Raw genomic sequence first — 23,889 nt, forward strand, 5'->3', positions numbered from 1 at the left:
GCCCCCCTGTGTCCAGCTTTCTGCCCCCCCTGTGCCCAGCTTTCTGCCCGTGTGCAGCTTTCTGCCCCTGTGTGCATCTTTCTGCCCTTGTGTGCATCTTTCTGCCCCAATGTCCAGCGTTCTGCCCGTGTCCAGCGCTCTGCCCGTGTCCAGCGCTCTGCCCGTGTCCAGCGCTCTGCCCCCCTGTGTCCAGCGCTCTGCCCCCTCCTGTGTCCAGCGTTCTGCCCCTCCTGTGTCCAGCGTTCTGCCCCCTCCTGTGTCCAGCGTTCTGCCCCCTCCTGTGTCCAGCGTTCTGCCCCCCCCCGTGTCCAGCGTTCTGCCCCCTCCTGTGTCCAGCGCTCTGCCCTCCTGTGTCCAGCGTTCTGCCCCCTCATGTGTCCAGCGCTCTGCCCCCCCTGTGTCCAGCATTCTGCCCCCTCCTGTGTCCAGCGTTCTGCCCCCCCCTGTGTCCAGCGTTCTGCCCCCTCCTGTGTCCAGCGCTCTGCCCCCTCCTGTGTCCAGCGCTCTGCCCCCTCCTGTGTCCAGCGCTCTGCCCTCCTGTGTCCAGCGTTCTGCCCCCTCCTGTGTCCAGCGCTCTGCCCCCCCTGTGTCCAGCGTTCTGCCCCCTCCTGTGTCCAGCGTTCTGCCCCCCCCTGTGTCCAGCGTTCTGCCCCCCCCTGTGTCCAGCGCTCTGCCCCCTCCTGTGTCCAGCGCTCTGCCCCCTCCTGTGTCCAGCGCTCTGCCCCCTCCTGTGTCCAGCGCTCTGCCCCCTCCTGTGTCCAGCGCTCTGCCCTGGGCCCCACCCGGATCGCCGCTCTCAATTAAAAAAAAAAAAAAAAAAAAAGTTCTACTTACCTCCCGTCCCGCGCTCCTGCTCTCTGCACGCAGCTGCAGCGTGCACTCGCCGGCGACTGACAATGAAGTCAGACGCCGGCGACATGCACGCTGCGGCTGACGTCAGCTGCCAGCCTCAGATTGGCTGGCGGCTGTTAACTATTGACGTGCGGGCTCGGGCCCGCACTTCAATAGCGCTGCAGCGCCGGCCGCAGCTAAGGGCCCGGTTCAGCCTGCGGCTGCCGGTAGGGGCCCGATGGGCAGATGAGACGGGGCCCGATGCGGGCCCCTCTGCCCACCGGGCCCCATACGCCAGTCACGGCTGTAATGCCCTGATGGCGGCCCTGGCTTTATTATTAGGGCTCATACAAGTACAAAATCAGCAACACAAGTCTACGGGTCTGTGAAAAAAGTTGGATCGCACTTAGATGACATCGGACTGACAGAATAGAGAAGGTGAAGAAACTTTTCATCTCTTTCTACGGCCACGTTCACACGATCAGTATTTTACCTCAGTATTTGTAGCCAAAACCAGGAGAGTAACAATCAGAGGAAAAGTCTAATAGAAACACATCACCACTTCTGGATTTATCATTCTCTCCTGGTTTTGGCTTACAGATACTGAGGTAAAAAATTTACCAAATACTGACGGTCTGAACGTGGCCTAACTCCGAGAAATACTGATGCCTTTCTGATCAGAATAATTGGATCTTTTTTTTTAATATGGAGAAAACTGTTGTGTGACCGTAGGGGAACTTCTATTTAAGCAATACCTGACCTGAAGGTTTTCCTACATGACTGTAGTAATGCTATAATCTGTATTTAGCACATTTTTAACCTCACAGTGATCGGAGCTGATACATCTTAGGGGGGAGAATGTATGTATGTATGTGTATATAAATATATATTGTATTATATATGTGACTAACATACATATGTAATACATACATGTGTAATACACACACACACACACACACACACACACACACACACACACACACACACACACACACACACACTATAATATATATAAGTACACATATTTATTTATATATATGTATGTGGGTGTATGTTTTTATATATATATATATATATATATATATATATATATATATATATATATATATATATATTAGTGTGTATATCTATATACTAGTGGCACATAATTTCAGTCAGGAGGTTGCAGACGGTCACGCTCCCAGTGTTGGCCATACGCTTTGTGACTTCCCACCCTATAAGTATGTGCGTCCATGTTCTCTGTCAGTGTTTTATGGTAACACAGTGTACATGTCTTTATTACAGCGCTCTGCTCTTTATTAGACTGTCTGCATTGCTCAGCCCCGGCCGCTGTCTGTGAGGGAGAAGCTCATGCACCCAGCATCCCTCAGCAGCCCCATCCCTCTGCTCTCTCTTGCTGCCATGGCAATCACAAGACTGTGTGAGGACCAACACAAGCTCCGCCCACACACTGACATCATGCTTTTGAACCGACCAATGGTAAGTAAAAAGAGGCGGGCGGGAAAAAAAAAACCCACGTGCTCTCAACCAAGCTTCTTCTTACAGCGGAAAAAGCCAAGCATGACAGACAAAAGAATTCCTGCGGTTTTGATTGGTTGGCGTGTTTGCGTTTACCCTTAGCAACCGCGGTGACAACACCTGGTCGTAGCAACCACCTCAGCGCGCCATTTCTTGTGAGGCGGGGAGACGGAGCGTCCGCCCAGTCCGTCCTCCTCCTCCCGGGGCTGAGGACACGGGGAGGAGGAGCCTGCCTCCATTATTTATATTTTGTCTCCCTTTTTATTTCCTCCCCTCCTTCAAAGTCTGACACGTCCGCAGTGAGTGAGTGGCGTTGGCAGCCTGTCAATCCGTCACCGGGGCCGGCAGCAGCGGCAGCGTAAAGCAGGGCAAGCAGCCGGAGCCATAAATCCCGCCCGGGAGAGCCCCGACTACCGGCCCCCCATCCATCTCTCCTCATCACCCCCGCAGCAGCCGCCGCTGCCGCCACCGAGGAGGAAAAAACTTTTTTGATTGCTGCTCTGAAGCATCATCATCGTCCCCAGCTCCTGTCATTAATACTCCCCCACCCACAAGTTCTTCATCTCCTTCTTCCTCTTCTTCTTCATCCCAGAGACTTTCTTTTATATATCTTATTTCTTCTTCTTTTTTTCCTAATTTTTATTATTTTTTTTAATAATCTGCCATTTATTTTATTGGAGGTGATCAGCGAGAGGAGCTGCAGCCACTACAACTCCCACCATCCCTACTACTACTCCTCCATCACCATCGGACGCTGATTTATTAAATGAAAGACTGGGAGATTGTCAGCACCCGGAGGCGAAAGGATTGAAATAAAGATCCCCAGGACTGATCCCAGGAGGAGCACCATGCCTTCATCACCGGGGAGGAAATCAACTTAAAATTAAAAAAAAAAAAAAAAAATGATTTTTTTACTCTTTTGTTTAATTTTTTAGGATTTTTTAAAATAATTTATTTAAATTTTTTTCTACCTTGATGGAATAAAGCATTGATTAACCCTGCGGCACCCAGAACTGTCCCTAGAAGAAAGTGCTGCTGCTACCAATCATCCTTCAAGTCTCTGACTTTTTAATTTTTTTTTTCTTTAATTATTTTTTTTAGGGGTGGGGGGGATGATCTCGGAATAAAGAATTTTAAAATTGGCCCCCAAAATATTTACATTTGAGACATTGAATGAATGGATTTTTCTTCCTTTTTTTTTGTCCTAATGGGATGAATCAGAAGTGGCCTTAAGAAGCCGAGACTTTTCATGAGACCCCCAGAAATTTGTTGCATTATCCTGGGAATAAAAATTGCATTGAAAATAATAGATCTCCAGAAATAATAAGAAGGTGAAGCGTGAGAGGGGCTGCAGCTTTGTTACTTTGTATAAGGTTTTTTTTTTTTCTTTCTTGGATGGAGTGAACTGTATTATACGCCTTATTTACTAGTCGGGGTACCCAAGGCTGGGAATTTACGCTTGCTGCCATTGTTGATGTGCGGGGCATTGACCCCCCAAGCAGTTGTTGTGCCCCTCTGACTGTGAGGTTGTCTCCTTGCAGTCTTCCGTTTCTATTGATTCGGCTGCGGAGACGAGTATGGACGAACAGACCAGGATGTTGCAGACTTTGGCCGGGGTGACTATGGCCGGTCACTCGGTACAGGGGGGAATGACTTTACCTCCTCCCCATGGACACGATGGGACGGACGGAGATGGCAGGAAACAGGACATTGGCGACATCCTGCACCAGATCATGACCATCACTGATCAGAGCCTGGATGAGGCACAAGCAAAGTTGGTTTCCATCGCAATAATAAAAAAAAAAAAAAATCCCCGCACACATATACACGCAGCAGCATCACGCTTTCCCTCCCCAAACATGAGAGCAGCTCATCACTCCTGTACATCCTGGAGTGAGCAACTTGCAGACAGTTTGTCAAATAATCCGACACATGTTTGGGTAGCAACGATGAGGAGCAGAGGCTGCCATGCAGCTGGAGGCTCCTTCTAGCAGGGGAACGGGGGTGATCTGCTCTAAAGAGGGGCCGCAGCAGCTGTGTAAGAGGTGCTGCTGCCTCCACACAATCCATTCTAGGATCTGTCCCTATATACGAAGAGTGATCACTATAAATGTAATTCAGCGCGTTAAGGGGCTACACCAGTCAATCCGCACCCTTTTATTAGTCCATATATTGTTAAAGTGATGACCATAAACGCAGCTCGTCCCTATGTGTAGAGGATTATTTATAGGGCTTCCTGTATGTACTGCGGCTAGAAGGTGCCAGGTTCTGCATCTTTCTGTGCCCATCTTGTAGCCCTTAACCAGATGCAGACCGCTGTCGTGTTTTGTATGGTTTCTGGTGCTTTTTAGGAGCAGATGCTACCGCAGAAGAAAAACAAAACAAAACAATGTTAGGAAAATATACTGCTGTTTAAAAGTTGCCCCTTTTTAATAAATCAGTTTTGATATGGATTGAAGCCGGTTATTGCCGACAAGCGATGATTTATATGGGCTGTAATAGTCGGCTAATCTGACATGTGAGTAAACATTACAAATCGCCAAGCCTTTAGTGGGGAAAGCAAGACTTACACTTTTTACAAGTTAATAGTCGTAAGCAACGGGGCATTTAAAACGACAAAGTTAGGGCCAAGTTATCAAAAAAGTTTTCCCCGACGCCTCAGGGATCAGATGTTTGCTGCGATAGGTAGCGATAATAATGATATGTATTGTTGTAAATACTATTGTTCTGCTTCCTGCTTACTTAAAGGGTGCAGTATATTTATAAAGAAAGTATCTAATATTTAGCTATTTTGTAACATGTTCAGTAGTTTATTACAAATCCTACACGTTTGGATATACACACGCCAAGTATATATATACACATACGTACATATGAAACACATATTTTATTTAAAAATGATCAATTTCTGAGTGACCAATCTGTAGATCTATCCATACATCTGTCTGTCTATGAATGAATTGTCTATATATGAATGAATATGAATATGTGAGTGAAATGTCTATATATGAATTATCCTTTCATTATATCTATTTATTAATGAGTTATCTGTCATCTATGTAGCAGTCTATTTTTTAAAGCCTTTTTATCTAGTTAAATATGGTATCTATCTATGAGTTGGCTATCTATCTATCTATCTATCTATCTATCTATCTATCTATCTATCTATGAGTTGGCTATCTATGTATCTATCCCTTATCTAGTTATATATCTATCCAGCCATATCTATCTATCTATCTATCTATCTATCTATCTATCTATCTATCTATCTATCTATCTATCTATCTATCTATCTATCTATCTATCTATCTATCTCCATCCTCATATCTATCCACCTATCCTATATCTATTCAGTTATGTATGTATTTATGTATATATACACACGATTATTTATCTACATTATGTATTTTTTTTATTCTACCATGCTAATATCATGTTTCTAAACCCTTTTTTTTGCAGGAAGCATGCACTAAACTGTCATAGGATGAAGCCAGCCCTCTTCAGCGTGCTATGCGAAATCAAAGAGAAAACAGGTAGGGAGTTGTAATCTTTCTGTCATTATTAACCCCTTAATCGCGCTCAGCTTAACATGGCTTTTAAGCTGGGCGACGCCATCTTTGTTTCCTCGTGCGGTCAAGAAACAGTCCAAAAAAAGATTGTATTGATCATTTGTGTACTGATGGTTGTGTATGTTGGGCAAGGGGACAGGTCATCCTGCCTTTTGGCAACACTTCTGTCAGACAAACTATATTGAAATGTTAACCCTTCAGGGAGGCAGGCTGAATAGATATAGGCCACAAAGTTGTTCCTGTGGCTCACAAGCCCCCCCAAAATAAATGGTTCTGAGGTTGGTGGTATGCAGGAAGTGAAGTGGAGATGCTTTTTTCCCCCCTCCAACCCCTATGAAAAGATCAATAAGGAATCTGTGCTGGTGACACCAAATCACATCATTAATTAACTGCCAAAATCACTGGGAAAGATATCTTTATTGTGACGGATGCAAAATTAATTCCTATCTTAATCCACATTTAAAGGAAGAAACAAAAAAGAAATAGATTTTCTTCTGGGTTTTCTTGAGTTGGTTATAAGTTTCAGTACTGTACCGTCATCCACAGTAGCATGAAGTATTTTTCCTATAGGGTATATATCATCTATACACACATGTATATTGCATACGGTATTACATCAAGGTAATTGATGTAGGTGAGCGTTCTTAGGACATATCTCTATGGCTGCATTAGAAAAAAAAGTATTTAAAAAAAAAAAAATTCTTTTGTGAGGCGTTCTTATATATTTTCATAAAAAGCCATCATTAAATAATCCGATGATTTCAAGGGTGTCAAATCACCAGAACCTATTAAGGGTGTCAGTTTCAGTGTTGAGCTTGTCATTGATACATTGTAGCAAATCAAATGACTACAATATATATATTAATTGCTGGCACACCTAATCAATCACCGTCAATTTCTGTGTGCTGAGAGGGTTTTTTTTTCCCCTTAAACCCCCCCAAATCTATCTCCGTAATTGCTGCTTTCTGCTGGAATAATACACAATGACCTGATCTTATGAGCACTTCCTCTGTTTACTAGACGCCGTTCGGTCGTTTAGCAACTCAGAGGTTAATTTAATGCAATCTTTATACGGTTGCTACATATTTCTCTTAGGGATTAATTTTTAAAAAACATTTTTGCGTTTCGCTTTTAATTGCTCTTTTTCTCAGGCTTTTGTCTACACTTTTCACAGCATATGTTGCCACTTAACAGGGGGGAAAACAAAATTTAATAATTGAAATAATTGTACACTTCATGCATTCTGCAAAATGAACTTAATCGGACTGACTAGTGCTGTAAGGAAAGGTGTCAAATCTCAGATTTTCATAGATTAGATAAGGGGGCGAAACCAACCTTCGCGGCTGAGAGGGCTGTTCGGTACAAATGTCCACTGGCACCCCCGGCTTATAAAAGTGACAGTAACATTGACAAAAGGAAAAATGGAAATTGGAAAAGACGTGCCTATTACATTATGAATGAGCACAAGACTCTTTAGTCGCTTTAGCAGACAAAGAACGCCGAGCATTGGCCGTGACATCAATAACCAGCCGAATTGTTTAAATGAGAAGATTCGGTTTGCATCATCATCTCTTTAGTGTGATATAAAATTGTAGGCTGTGTACGTATGGATTTCACACATTGCACCGCTTCGCTCCGGAGCCGTAGAAGCAGCTGCTTCTTCCAGTTAGAAACAATGCTGAATTTCAAGTGTTTTTTTTTTTTTTATCCTCAGTGGCTGCAATCTGTTTAATGTCACAGAGGGCGGCTGGTGTGGCGTGTGCTAATGCCAGCCCCAGCAACTTTACCTTATTAGCCAGCGAAAATGAAAAGGGTCAGGAAACGTCTTTTGTTTTCTGACCGCTTCATTGTTTCAAAGCTTCTCTCTCTCCGTCTACAGAGAATCTATGAAAATATTGCACCAGGGTAAGACGCTTCCCCCCTCTATCCACACCTACACTTTCAGCACTGTTTTTTTTTTTTTATTATGTTTGTTCATTTTAATTATCACATCAGCCGGCAGGTTTTATTGAATAAAAAGCCAGATAACAAGCAGGTTTCAGTTTGTCCAGCACATTTTATCTTCTTCCCATTTTGCATACTTGGGAGTGGATTTTTTTTTTGTTAGGTGTTAAAATTATACACTAGTTACCAGGCTTTATTCACACCAGCTGCAAGGTAGAAGCAGTTTTTTATTTTATTTTTTTCTTCCCCTAAAATGTTAGGGGTTTTTTTTTGCCCCAAATATTTCAGATTTATGTCATTTTCTAGATTATTTTATTTATTTGGGATCGGAAGCCGAGAAAAGGATAAAAAAATAAGAAGCGTGAAAGATTTAGCTGCCTGGGCTGTGTTTGCTGCATGTAGATGAGAAATGACCTTTTTTTGAATTAAATAAAAAGGCTCTGGATTTTTCAGCTAGCCACAGGCATAAAAATCAATACACGTGAACATATGAGTGTGTATGGATGGCTTTTTTTTTTTCTTTTTGTCAACAAGCCTGAGCCTAAATGTAAGTTTTTATTCCCGAGTGGGTACACAGTGGCAACAAAAAACAAAAAGCATAAGATTGTTTCATTAGTGTTGGCAAAGCGAGAAAATTAGAAATATTTGTTAGTTTGTCATAAATCTCGGAACATGAAAGCAAAACAAATAAATAGTAATAAAAAATAAATAATAATAATTTTGTTTCTATAGCTCCAACATATTCCGCAGCACCTTGCACTTATGTACGTGTAAGGATATGGATAAAGGTGTCTTCCTTAACACCTATAGCGTCTTGCTCATCTGCCCTGTGAAACAGTCCGTTAAGATTTTAGGACTTAGAAGGCGCATTGACAGCTGCCAGCCACCCCATAATATAGGTGTCGCGGAGCAGAGATCTTAAATGCCAGTCGTTTCATAGTAATGTCTAGTGGCATACATGATGGTTTGCCAGATTTGTGGCCTTTTGCAAGCCTTGTAAGCAGCAGGACAGACTTGGGAAGATCATAAAATGTAATGAACTTCTCCACTGAGCGTGGTGTCCGCAGGGGGAAGCTAAAAGGACCGTCTCGGGCTACTTGAAGGATTTTTATACGCCTAAAGAGAGTCTGTAGAAAACACTCACTGAACATTTTTGACCCAGAAAAGATGCGAGTAGCCAGTCAGGAGAACGTTAACCTGTTTGTCGCCGAGGCATATAGCGAAAGATTAAAAGTTTGTGACCTAAAAGTTAATAATGAGTCACTTGTTGATAAAGGAAATCTAGATATTACTTGACGAAGCGCGAGAAAAACCTCATACAGGTAGCATGCAATAGAATATGCCTCAACATAAATGCACAAAAATTATTCTTTATAGTTGTGTATGTAAAAACAAAAATTAAGAAAGTACAACTCGTGGCCGCATAGTCAAATACGACTATTCAGTCCCCATCATTTCCTTTCCTGGGGACAGTAAAATGATCCATAGTTAAAAGAATGGGAATGTGCCAGAGTGCAAGCGTAGAAAAAGGGAAAAGATATATATATATATATATATATATATATATATATATATATATATATATATATATATATATATATATATATCTCCAATATTAATTTCTCAGCTTGACATAACCTTTAGAAAGTGCTGATTCAAAGTGATCAGACATACCTTTGTTCCTATGTCATTTTTTGGGAGTTGTGATAAACCACCTCACTCAGATCTTAGCCCCCCAACCCTGTGTGTCTGATGTGTATTTTTTTACACCCACCAGTCCTTGTAGAACCTTAGAAATTATTACTACCCCCCGGGGTAGCCTATCATGCATACGTACATCATATCATGCGTTGCCTATACTGCATGAAAACGTTTAACATATAGATTTTTTTTTTTAAACTTGCCGCTACACAGATATTTTCACCATCCATATCAATTACATCACGTCGCATAGAGATTCAGAGATATGGGACAATCTTTCCTGTTAATCATTATTTTTTTGTTAATTTGTAACTTGATTATTGGCCTCCCTATACTGCAGTAGGTTCACGTACAGCCTCCTATCAAAAATTGCAATACATTTGCTTTCAGTGCACCAACTTTGCTACATCTGTATGTTGGCTAAATACATTGATTCTTCATCAGAGCAGTAGTGTAGTCAAGTTTATGCATGGGATGATAATGCAGGTGTAACTGCAGCCCCATGTAAACGGTGTGATTGCGTTTGCTTGCAACCCATTACACTAGAAAGGGAGGTGGGTTGGGTGTAGGTCTATCTCGCTTCCCAAACCCGGTGATTATTAGTATTATGTATGATCAGTAGTGCCGGCTCTTGGGTAACGTAGGGGGTTAACCATCCAACAAAACTTCAACTCAATTACAGAGCTCTGTTTCCAGTGTATGTCTCGGCTTCCTCTTGTAAGGTTAAGCGGCAGCCAGTTATCAATGTAAATGTAATAAATGAAGATAATGAGGGGCAGGTTCAGACAGTAGGACGCACACACGTATGTCCTATGTACCAACGGGGATCTGTTCTAATATTCCATCCTAAACTGCTTTTATTGTTTCAGTCTTCTAAGGGTTGTACATGGGAATGCAGCCCTAGCGTTGGTCACTGAACGCTTTCTTTTATTCCTTTCCCCTTTTATATGTGTTGCATTGCACCGTATCTTTTTTTTTTTTCCGTCTTTTTTTTTTTTTGCCCAAAGTGATGCATATGTTGGTTATCTATAAAAACGTATAATTATTACAGCGTGGGGACACAAGAATATTACACATTTCTTTCTTTTTTTTTTTTTCTGCACATTCAGAACCATTTTACGAGGACGGCAAGAAATGTCATATTTTCTGACTGCCCAATAAAAGTTATCACATCCTGAATGTAGAGCTGGAATTTTTTTTTACAGTAAAGCAGGGACAGGTCCAAAGAAGAATTGATATAGTTCCCATGCAAGGCAGAGATTAGAAGTTTTAGTCATGGGTTTCTTTAGTTTGGTCTGATTAAAAAGCGAGCAATGTTGCTGGTAAAGCAATAGTCAATCATTTTTTATTTATTTCTCTTTTTTTTCCAGTAAACATATATCACTTCACGGATCACACTTAGTTTTTTTTTTAACCTAAATCTTAGAAACCTGAACAGGTCACCCCGAAAATGAACAGGAGGGTTGTCTGGTATGGCAATCGCTCGTTGGATCTGTAAACTGTGTGTTACATGTGTCCCTTATATGTTTGATGTAATAATGTTATTTATTTTCGTCCCAGAATTATTTATTGCTGATTTGAAAAAAAGAAATAGAGAAAACTCACTAATGATTTTTTTTAATTTTTACAGGGTGTCTGAAATGCCTAAACAAAAGGTGGGCACGTAGACAGATAAATAGATAGTTGGATGGCGGCTTTATTAGACGTTGTAGATATTTATAGTTTGATAGAAACACACTTTAGAAATGAGGCGTATAATCACATGTTGTTTTATGTTGTTCTGACTCTTTGTCGGTCATTGTGCTACCTTATCTGCAAACCTATTGTGACTTTTCCAATACACAAAGCGTGGGTAATGTAACCTTACAACACATTAGGGTAGGTAATCTGGTCTACTGCATATCCCCCCATACATTGTGAGACAGGTATCCCACTCGTGAGGCATTTTCTTAGATAAATGTAATGACATTTACACAGAACCCAGGTACTTGCAGCCACGCAAGGTTCGTCCACACTGTTATGTTTCTATCCTACCCCGTACTGACAATTACTTTAACATTGTAACCAGTCATAGGTAATACAAGTGCTGACGGAGCAGTCGTTGGATTATGACCAGGAAGTATATGCTCCCAAAACTTAGTCATAGGAGGATACATCATTTGTGAGCCCTAAACTCTCACCAAGGTGAAGAAGCCCAAATCTGGCCTTTCTCACCCACTCGATCACCCCTCCGTATCCAGCCTTTCTCACCCACTCGATCACCCTTCCGCGTCACTCCCGCTCTGTACACGTCTCAAGGTTTTTGAATTATGAGTGTTGTAAATAATTCACATCAATGTTTAAGATCAATTATTAAAGTTTCTGTCAGGCCTTACGTTACGCCATCTTTCTAAAAGCCCAGGCATGTTGCGATGAGTGACAATTTGGAAAACACGAAAGTTTCTGGACAGAAACTCCATATTAAGAGCTACACCCCTCTGAGAAAGCCCCCCCCATCACCCTGCAGTTTTCACTTAGCCATTACAGTATAAAGTGTAGAGGGAAAGGGAATAGGATGTGAATATTCCTGCTCGGCCCATGTGTCAGAGAACCACTTATGGCATTATAATCTCGGGGGATAGGCTTACAAATTCTCCTTCTTGAATTATTATTATTTTTTAGATATTTTTCACGTTGCAGTTACTCTGTATCTAATCACATGCTATAGGACATAGACTATTAACTATGTCCCCCTACATAGTCCTTCTCCAACCTCTTATAACAATACTCTTTTTCTTATTAAGACACTTTTTAAGACGTATGATTTTACCTCCACCCCCCACACACTCCAATACTACATTCCCCGCATTGTAGGACAATTTTGTCATCTTTTTTTTAGATAAGAATGAAACACGTCACTATAAATAATTCACTTTTCTTTTTTATGTTTAATTATTCCTTACACATCCCCATTCATTTCAATGGTCTGACGGTTTTCTTATTTTTTTTAATCTAAAATGGATTGGATGATAAATGCACTCAAAAATGACTTTGTAACTAATCACTAACCATCCATATTTCCTTTCTATTGACTTTACTAGAAAAATGTGCATTTCTGTGGGGCAGATATCCCATTCATTTTTTTTTTTTTTCTAGAATTATTGAAACTGATGTCACTGGCTCGTCTGTTATTTATTTCAGAGGAAAAGCCAAAAACACAGAAAAAAAACCCTTAGCCTGACATAAACTTTGGAGTAATTGTGTGATTTTACTGACTGTAGCAGGCAGACAGATCCGTCCTTACATCAGTGAGCCGCGCTCATAAAAAGGGAAATTAGAAAGCCGACGTTTTTTTTTACAAACTGTATACGATCTTCCCGGTGCGTGTGTTCTCCTTACAGGCCGCAGGGAGCGTATAGAAATTGCCAATAAATGTAACAAAGCCACAGCGAAAGTAGAATTCCCAATTTTGTTGCATAAAATTTCCAAAACACACCAAATTAGCTGCGAAAAAAGGGTTTCCCCCTTAAGCCCACGTTCTACTGTTCATTATCTGCCGTTTTCAAGATAGAGAGAGAGGGATATGGGCCAACAATGTAAATTGACAGCGCACGTTGTAGTATGGGGTGGGTACGGCTGGATCGCTGGCACCGGGAATCACAAGTGAAGTGTTTTAGAGCTGATTATGAATAATCCTGTTACACATATGCTGCTTCGTGTGTGTATTATGCACACCATGTGTGTCTTTTTTTTTTAATTTAAACGCAAGGAAATTGTACCGTTTACGCCATTATTTTTCAGTGTTTTAAAGTAACCCTTTCAGAACCGGTTCCCGACTCAAACCAAATTAGAACCGTTTATGAGCAGTGACTATTTAGAGAATGTTACTGTAGGTTGAGTGATACGGGTATTGTATGTTATGTCGGTTAATTGTATATAAGTTGTGGCGTTGTCACAGGCGGGCGTCCCCGGACCTTGTTAGCGCAGAAACTGCGAGAGATATACATTGTGCTTTCACGCACGGCACGTCCTGAGATAAAACACATCGGGCAGAGCAAGTCCGCAATAAACACCATCCACTATTACAGAAAGTTTTATATATAGTTGTGTCTCACAGCGAGTGAACTTTGAGCTCAGGCAAAGCAAAATATATGTATCATCCCCCACGTTCCTTTTCCAAAGTGGAGCTGACAATCCGTCTGCTGGAGTTTCCCCACTTCTCAGTATTGATAATAATTCCCGACTTCACGGATAATACAGATTTTTTTTTTTTTTTTAAATTTTATTGTTATTAGCCATTCATTATCCTAAATAATTATTATTATTGCATCAGTTACGTTAATGTTATTCTGCATTAATGTTAATATAGAGCAGCTGATTTCTGTTTTTCTCATTTGCTTTCTGTACATTTTATTTTATATATTAGCTACTATTCTTATTTATTAATAAATTTAATGCACTTTTATATCGCATCTGCTCATAATTAACTGTGTTACGTCAGGGGGGACAACTTGTCGCTTGCACAATACATACATGTATCTATGGATGTGGTAGGCCTGTCCCACACGTCCAGATAATTCCGGTACCGGAAAAATCGGTACCGGAATTATCCGTGTCCGTGTGCCCGTGCTTTTCTGTGGCACATCAGTGTGGCAAACGTGCGGCACACGTGTGCTGCCCGTGTGCCGACTGGGTACCACACGCACCGTGCAGGAGACAGCGCTAGAGATAAGCGCTGTCCCCCCACGTGGTGCTGAAGCCGCCATTCATATCTTCTCTGCAGCAGCGTTTGCTGTAGAGAAGATATGAATAATCCTTTTTTTTTTTTGTTTTTCGTGTTTAACATAAAGATCCCTGAACCTCCACCTCACATACTGGAATCACTGACGTGTGAAACCGGCCTTAGACTTGTTTTCTGCTGCTCTCATATTTGTGTCTGGTAATAGAGCTTTAGTCATGGAATATTTTTGCTTTATTTTCAATAACACTCAGTCATTCATTTATTTATAAAATACTGCCTTACACATATTGTTTTCCCCAAATTATCATTTTTTAGGTCACTGTCATTGGCCCATTTTAGATCTTGCAAAACCTGCAGCTACTGATGTCGTGATACCATGAGTCCGGGCAATCAAGGTCCAGCTAGTTGTTGTTGCTGAAGATGGTTGATTCACTGCATTCTCTCCTCTATTAAATATACAAGCAGATTCCACTAAATTTTCCTTGAAAGGCTATAGACTACTATCTAATCTATGACCAGCTTAAAGGAGTTGTCCAGGATTAAAAAAACAAACAAAAAAACCCCACCCCATATAACAATAATTATTAGGGGTTTTGCCTGCTCTTGTGAATGGACCTGTTGTGATGACATGCCTTACTTGCTCACGTGGCGGCTGCACCCAGTGGCTGTCTTCATTGTTGATGCCCGCATGTACAGCTTGCAACAGCTAATTCCAATGATACGGGACGACCAAATCAAAAGAGCCGAAAAATTGGCGGATTTACCGGATTAGTACCTTGTTTTATAGCATTCTGGGAGGGAATATCATTCTGCAGGATGTAAACACAGAGTGGTTTTCTGATTTCTTGGTGCATAGATTTAGTTTTGTCCCAGTCACGCTAAATATCCCGGCCTTGTTAGAATAGGATAATAGTGCCACCCATCACCAAGGGCACTTGCCCAGCTAGCAACCCCAAACTATGATGTTAACTTTATTTTTTCTTATTTTTCTAATATATATTTATTTTAAATAATATAGTGCAGCACAGTGGCTCATTGGTTAGCACTGTCGCTGTGCAACTCGGGGGACCTGGGTTCAAATCCCACAAAGGACATCTGCAAGGAGTTTGTATGTTCTTGCCATGTTGTCCTTTTTCCTCCCACATTACAGAGACATACCGGTAGGGAATTTTACATTGTGAGCCCCAATGAGGACAGTGATGATAATATATGTAATGTCCAAATGAAAGAAAAGAGGCACAACCGCACTGTTGATAATGTGAACACCACCAACATCCGACTCTGCACCTTTTAGGTTGCGCCAGCTGTATGTCTCCTCCACACTCTCGTAGGGGTGCTGCATCCAAAAACCAGTAAGCAAAATCCAACGAAAAAATGAAGAAATAGGAGCGCACTTACCCAGGTGGGATGACAATCACTTTATTAGGACATATTACAAAAACTGCAGGGAGAGATGAAGATAGCCACGGACAACGGCCGTTTCGTGCTGCACGGCACTTCAACGGGACCTGTTGAAGTGCCGTGCAGCACGAAACGGCCGTTGTCCGTGGCTATCTTCATCTCTCCCTGCCGTTTTTGTAATATGTCCTAATAAAGTGATTGTCATCCCACCTGGGTAAGTGCGCTCCTATTTCTTCATTTTTTCGTTTAATGTATGTAATGCTCTGCAATGCATAATAATAATATTTATAAAAAAATAAGAATAAATATTTTATCTCACATACAGCTGCTCTTGGTTAGGGTCATAGCTAGAGGGTGCTAGCTTGACAAGTATATGTATTTATATATAATATATATTTTTTTATTTTTGTGTTTGTCGAGTTGATTTTTCCCTGTAACTTTAGAGACGCATCAAGAATGAAATGGGTTCCCAGACAGTAGGTGAGATAACAGACTTTACTACCGTGACTAGTGGGAAGTTGGGAGGTCCGCAGGCCCCATCTGTAGCTTCACAGCATGACTGCATTACGGTACAGCATGCGGGCAGCTCCAGACCAGACAGCGGCATAGCGGTATAAAGTACTGCTGTTCTCTGCGCAGCTTTCCAAGCTGCAGAACCAAACCATGGGCCAACTCCTCCATGGCTAATACGAGTCTTAATAAGTAACGGAAAAGCCAGCGCCCCTCCAGCTGGGTTTCATAATGTTACACATGTCATTAAGCATGCATTACGCGTATTGGATCTATACTCTGGGAAAGTCAAATATTGTGACTACTGAAATATATAATTCACTGTAGTTAAACCAACATGCTCCATTTATTTGGCTAACAAGATATCCGCAGAGTCTAGTAATCCTTTTTACAATAATCAGTGCAGTGGGGATAAAAAAATAACCTGATGCCCGTAAGGATCCAGATGTCCTCAGGCCTCGAATGGCATGCTTCTGTGGACTTTTTTGGGGGCACTGACTGTTTCCTGTAGTGCTAGATATTGTCTACAGCAATGGCAAAATTGGGGCTTGCTTGTGTGTGGATATATTCAGCGGCTTCTCTTACTATGTACATATTTTATTGCAAAGTTGTTCTTATGGAATGGCAAATTCAGACTTGAGGGTGCCAACTATTCTCCCCCAAATTTATCTGAAAAAGGCTTTTTACACAAGCAATGCCATGTTTTGGAAGCAATGTAATAAAGCACAGCCATCATCAATATTATTACCCCCATAATGCAAGTGCTTGTATGTTTCTAAGGCTAGTTTCACACATCAGTTTTTTGTTTTCAGGCTGAATCCGGCAAAATTAAAAAAAAACAGGTCCAACGTAAATTGCGGAAAACTGATGCGCCGGTTCCGTTTTTTAGCTGGGTCCGGTCTTCTTTAATGCGCATGGATTTTTTGACTTCCTGGTCCCGGGGAAAAGAGAGAGAGAGAATCTGCATGATTTGTATGGAAAATGCTTTGAAAACCGGATCCGAGCGCCAGATTCAGTGTTTCACATCTCCGTTTTTTATGTGTTTTTGGCCGATTCCGTCAGTGTGTGTTTTTTTCCGCTGCACAAAAAAACGTTGCAGTGGACGTTTCCTCCGTCCGCCAGAAACGACTATTTCGGCGGATCCGGAAAAAAACGGATGAAACGTCTGGCCATCAGGCACAATCCGGCGCTAATACAACTCTATGGGAAAAAAACGGATACGGCATAAAAAAAAAGGATCCGTTTTTTCCAAAAATTGCCGGGTTGTGCCTGAAACAAAAAGCCCGATGTGTGAAAGTAGCCTAACTACACCATTAAAGGTACTATTAAAAATTGCATTTAGCACAAAAAACGGATTTAAACAATGGGTCATTCTCTAATGAAACATTCCCTTTAAATGGATATATTAGTCAATGCAAAGCGACATATCGCTAGTGAAAATCCGTATACACTGCTCAAAAAAATAAAGTAAACACTTAAACAACAGAATATAACTCCGAGTAAATCAAACTTCTGTGAAATCACACTGTCCACTTAGGAAGCAACATTGTTTGACAATCAATTTCACATGCTGTTGTGCAAATGGAATAGACAACAGATGGAAATTATTGGCAATTATCAAGACACCCTCAAAAGGAGTGGTTCTGCAGGTGAGGGCCACATCTCCGTACGAATGCTTTCTGGCTGATGTTTTGGTCACTTTTGAATGTTGGTTGTGCTTTCACACTCGTGGTAGCATGAGACGGACTCTACAACCCACACAAGTGGCTCAGGTAGTGCAGCTCAACCAGGATGGCACATCAAAGCGAGCTCTGGCAAGAAGGTTTGCTGTGTCTTTGAGCGCAGTGTCCAGAGGCTGGGGGCGCTACCAGGAGACAGGCCAGTACACCAGGAGACGTGGAGGGGGCCGCAGGAGGGCAACAACCCAGCAGCAGGCCTGCTACCTCCGCCTTTGTGCAAGGAGGAGCACTGCCAGAGCCCTGCAAAATGACCTCCAGCAGGCCGCAAATGTGCATGTGTCTGCACAAACGGTTACAAACTGACTCCATGAGGATGGTCTGAGTGCCCAACGTCCACAGATGGGGGTTGTGCTCACAGCCCAACACCGTGCAGGACTCTTGGCATTTGCCACAGAACACCAGGATTGGCAAATTCGCCACTGGCGCCCTGTGCTCTTCACAGATGAAAGCAGATTCACACTGAGCACATGTGACAGACGTGACAGAGTCTGGAGATGCCGTGGAGAGCGATCTGCTGCCTGCAACATCCTCCAGCATGACTGGTTTGGCAGTGGGTCAGTAATAGTGTGGGGTGGCATTTCTTTGGAGGACCGCACAGCCCTCCATGTGCTCGCCAGAGGTAGCCTGACTGCCATTAGGTACCGAGATGAGATCTTCAGACCCCTTGTGAGACCATATGCTGGAGCGGTTGGCCCTGGGTTCCTCCTAATGCAGGACAATGCCAGAGCTAATGGGGCTGGAGTGTGTCAGCAGTTCTTGCAAGATGATGGCATTGAAGCTATGGACTGGCCCGCCCGTTCCCCAGACTTGAATCCGATTGAGCACATCTGGGACATCATGTCTCGCTCCATCCACCAACGTCACATTGCACCACAGACTGTCCAGGAGTTGACGGATGCTTTAGTTCAGGTCTGGGAGGAGATCCCTCAGAAGAACATCTGCCACCTCATCAGGAGCATGCCCAGGCATTGTAGGGAGATCATACCAGCACGTGGAGGCCACACACAATACTGAGCATCATTTTCCTTGTCTTGAGGCATTTCCACTGAAGTTGGATCAGCCTGCAATTTGATTTTACACTTTGATTTTGAGTATCATTCCAAATCCAAACCTCCATGGGATATTCATTTTGATTTACATTGATAATTGTTAGGTTTTATTATGAACACATTCCACTATGCAATGAATACAAATTTGCAACTGGAATATTTCATTCAGAGATATCCAGGATGTGGGATTTTAGTGTTCCCTTTATTTTTTTGAACAGTGTATAATGCCATTGTGCAATCGGTAGCAATAGGCGCATTTGTAAAAAAAGAAAATAAAAAAAAAAGTGGTATTCACCTACAGAGCAGTAAAAGTGGTAAGACTACGTCATTTTTAACCCGCTAACAAATTATGATGCAACTGTATATCATTGCAGGGGTCATCGTGTTTGGAGGGGGGCTTTGGACCTGAACTCCATCCACATGTAATAGATTCCGGATAACAGCAGCAGCTGGAGTAGCGCTCCTATCACTGCTGTTGTCCACTTACATACCACTGTCAATGTCTGACAGCGGCGTTAAATGGAGCGGTTCCCTGTATTTGTGTTCACTGAGCCACCGGCAACGCTATTATGGGTCACCACTGCAGATGGTGACCAGTCTACAGGTTAAAGGTGACCAGGTTTTTTTCTTATTTTGTTCCTTCTGTTCTCTTGTGTGTTCCATGTTTTCCTATTTTTTTAATTTTTAATTTAATTTTTATGGTCTTTATGCTGCTCTACGTTATTAACTTGTGAGAAACTCCCCCTCGGTAAAGACCATAAAAAGTGTCACTAAAATAAAGGCCCAAATCTCTGGAATCATCCAAGGGATTTAAAAAAACAAACAAACCAAAAAATCTGAATACTCCCGGGAGCAGCCGGAAGAAAATAAGAGCAAAAACTGGCTACTTTTGATCTGGTGACAGATCCTTTTTAAGGGGTTTAAGGACCACCACAATGAAGAACGTGTCCAAAAGTTGTATACAACATTTTTCAGGTACCAATAATATTGACTGTCAACGTCAACATTAACCATTAACAAGAATTATTCTAATGATCTAAATAGCTCGATAGTGAAGAAATCTATCTATTATCTATTACCGTAATCATCTATCTATCATCTATCATCTATTATCTGTCTATCATATATCTCTTATCTATCATCTATCTAGCTATCATCTATTATCTATCTATTATCTATCTTCTATCTATCATCTATCTATCATCTATCTATTATCTATCATCTATCTATTATCTATCTATCTATTATCTATCTATTTACTATCTATTATCTATCTTCTATCTATCATCTATCTATCATCTATTATCTATCTATCATCTATCTATTATCTATCATCTATCTATTATCTATCTATCTATCTATCTATCTATCTATCTATCTATCTATCTATCTATCTATCTATCTATCTTTTATCTACCTGTCTATTATCTATCTACCTATCTATCTATTTATCTATCTATCTTTTGGTCCCTTAGCATAAAATAAAATGCAGCAGCCCCTGTATCTTGTAAATTCAGATACTTAGCAGATGCCGATAAGTTTGGCAATTATCATTTTCCTTTCTTTTCTTCCTTCGTCTTGGCGAACAGTAGTAAAACAGTGTGCGGTAAAAGTGTTTAGAGAGGGAGATAAATAAGTTGAACAGTTTTGCAATGCAAAGTGGTTGGTGGTATGTGTATTTTTTTTCTCTGAGCCTTTCTTGGCTTCTTCTAAACTGCTATTGTGAGCCCCAAGCAGATTTTCCCATTGCTAATGTCCTAGAAGTATTAATTCACTTTGAAATGCTAATTAGAGGGCATTATGCAAGAAATGAGATTAAGTGGCAGCGTGAAGCCATTTGCCTGTCAGTAAATTGAGAGTTTTAGCATCAAGAAGAGCTTTGTTTTTTTTTTTTCTTCTTTTTTTTTCTGTGGGTTTCTCTGGATTTTGCATATAAATAAAATTGATTGAAAGCACTCAAGAAGCTTCCAGAACGGAGCTAGATCTTTCCAACCGCCCTTTGTTTCACATATATATATATATATATATATATATATATATATATATATATATATATATATATATATATATATATATATATATATATGTATGTATTTTGGTATTTTGGATGTTATGAAGTAATGATGAAAGATTTGAATTTAGTGTTCACGGTAGCCCTATAATAAGTTTTTACATATTACCCTCTGCTGTTGCACATGTTCTAGTTTCTGAAAAACTACATGGTGACCACGTTCACGGTGTGACAATATGTGATGTTTTCAATTGCCATGGATTATATATAAAACAAAAAGAAAGTGATGGCAGCATAAAACATTTTAACGTTGCACAAGAAGATATGAATGGTTTTCTCTCTTTTTGGCTTTCGAAGGATTACAGAATTGTGAATGGTACAAGTGTGTCCGTGCTAATAGATACCATAAACAATTAACATGAAGGATGTTTTACATTGGCACCACAATATGGCATCTGATACGTTTTGGTACAATTTTGTTTCTTTTTTTCTTCAGGGGAGTCAGTAAAGGGGTTATCTCTTGTTAAATGGGAAATGTAAAAACAAACATCTCTGCAATCTACCTTTTCTTATTAAAGATTCTCTCCATTGTGGAAATATTTTTAATTCTATAGCTTACTCATCATTGCCTAGGTTACTGGCCACCACTGCAGTCTATTAGACTAGGCAGGCACTTGCAAACTCTTTGCTTTTTGAGTTTTCAAGCTATTAATGTGAGCCCTAATGCAAAATCTCCAACGTGGCCCCCAGCTATTACCGGTCTTTAATATTAATAGTCTTTTTATATGGATCAAGGGAACCTTCTGGGCCCTCTAGGGTCCGGGGCCACGGTGCAATTGAAACGCTTACACTTTTTATTGTTACGCTTCTGCAAGTGATGTTCTGAATCTGAAGTATTTGTGGATCAGCGCTTATCCGATGCTGTGGAGTCAGTAAGCCAAACCTTCTACTCTGACTCCTCAATTTCCCTAACTCCCGACTCCGACCCAACAGCACTAGTCACTACTGAGCATGTCCATAAAGTGCAGCACAGATTCGTCTCAACTAAAAGCCTAGATCCTTAGAACAGGAACAGGACAGACATTCATAGGACATTCCCTAACTTTCCCAAATTATGAAAAATATTACAACACATACTACATTGAACTATTGTATTGAGTCCGTCCATTTTATACAGATTCCATCAAAATGGACACGGACTCTGACTCCACAGGCCTACCACTTGTAGCATTGGGTAGTGGACAGCTTCAATCATGCAACCAAGATGCTCTGTCAGTCTTCAGGAGCACATCGCCACTCGGCAAGTAGGAAGCTGGGAGACCAAGGAGAGGCTCGCTCCTGAAGAAAGACACAACAAACCCTTTAATGAAGTACAATAAGGCGTTTATAGTTGCCGTATTATCGCTCTAATCCATTTTTAGGTTACATGGAGCCATAAAAAATTAAAGAATAGAGCTTGTTACTTTAGGCTACAGAATCAGAACCAGATACGGTAACCAGCGAAGATCTACCGAGGGTTACTAGTTCTATCACCGGTTTTATTGGTAGACTGTAGGTTTGTTGCTCATGTAAAGTCCTACTGCGGTGGAAGGTGAGCTAAGGTTGACCAGTTTCTAAAAAATTGCCTCTGGTCTGTTCTAAAATAAGTTATGCCACCTACTAATACAATTTTAGCTCCTATTCCCCTTACATTTTTTTTTAAAGATGTGGAAACAGCATTATACGCCTCCAAGTAAACAATTGTAGCTGTAGTAATAGAGAGGATGGTCCCGTGATAGCACATGGTCAATGCATCAGTTGCTTCCTTTGTGGACGCGGGCACATACATATAGAAACTCCTGTTCAGACAATCTAGTAATTTCTTTTGTAGTAATACCCAAGCAATGGACGCAGTGCTCAAAAGATTTATCCCATGACCATCACCTCTGTCCCATAGTGTCGTGTCCACATGCTGAATAGCAAGAATTGGAGCAGACAGGTGGAGAAGGCGCCCAAGGACCTACACAAGGGAATGCTGCCTGTCCCTTGTAATAGTTATATTAGTACGCGCCATCATTTTGTATTCAATGACCGATGAGAGCCATTTATTAGAAACTGGCCAACCCATTTAAGTCAATAAATTGTAGTAGTCAGCAGAAAACCCCGGACATCAATATCCTTCCATATTTAGGCCATCTAGTCATTTGGGTTTTGTCTAGCTGTGATATATGCAAAAAAGGCTAACCATTAAATTAATTATAATATTATTATTATTAGGGTAATGTAGGGTAATTGTGACATCTACCATATTGTTGATTTTGCTACGTCCACTCCGTAGGCTGCATTACACTTTTTGCTTTGTTCATAAAGACCCCTGCCAAATATCATCTCCACCTGCAAGGATTCCACCGGGAAACATTAATGCAATCACTCAATGTAGGTAATGAGTTTTCATGAATCAACTACCGTACATGTCCACTAAGTCCGCTGTCTGTACTAATAATTCCCAGGTAAAGATATCTTCCATCACAATCTATCTCATTAGTTAATGTTGATGCATTATATGATGATGAGAACCAACAGGTCCACTAGCCTGTGACTAGTAAAAACAAAATATCCATCATATCCAAACCTCAGAATTCGTGAAGCAGAAAACTTTTTTTTTTTTTAACTTTTTACAATCTAGCAGTCTTTGATACATTGAGACTGAACTCTCTCTCTTCGTCTCGACTCTTCTCTCTCTCTTTCTCTCCTCTCTTCTCCTTTCTTTCTCTCTTCACCCTCGTCCGCATTCGGCCGAACACTTCTGTCCTGGTTTGCCCATCTCTGCCACTTAAGGTACCGTCACATTAAGCGACGCTGCAGCGATAGCGACAGCGATGCCGATCGCTGCAGCGTCGCTGTTTGGTCGCTGGAG

The 23,889-nt window shown here is 41.3% G+C and overlaps 1 protein-coding gene across 8 annotated transcripts in view; it reads left to right on the forward strand.

The window, feature by feature from the left end:
• Window positions 1-2,465: 2,465 nt before the first annotated feature.
• The window catches only part of PBX3 (PBX homeobox 3), a 287,408-nt gene continuing 265,984 nt past the window's right edge, over window positions 2,466-23,889 (forward strand). For 4 of the 8 annotated variants that reach the window (XM_077283606.1, XM_077283613.1, XM_077283611.1 and 1 more), the window contains exons 1-2: window positions 2,466-4,123; window positions 5,809-5,882. In XM_077283606.1, the coding sequence (XP_077139721.1) occupies window positions 3,927-4,123; window positions 5,809-5,882 (271 nt within the window). In that variant the 5' untranslated portion in view covers window positions 2,466-3,926. The remainder of the gene's footprint in view (window positions 4,124-5,808; window positions 5,883-23,889) is intronic. The other 4 variants (XM_077283608.1, XM_077283607.1, XM_077283610.1 and 1 more) reach the window with 4 other exon arrangements.

Source organism: Ranitomeya variabilis, chromosome 2, assembly GCF_051348905.1.
Source record: "Ranitomeya variabilis isolate aRanVar5 chromosome 2, aRanVar5.hap1, whole genome shotgun sequence".
NCBI lineage: Eukaryota > Metazoa > Chordata > Amphibia > Anura > Dendrobatidae > Ranitomeya > Ranitomeya variabilis.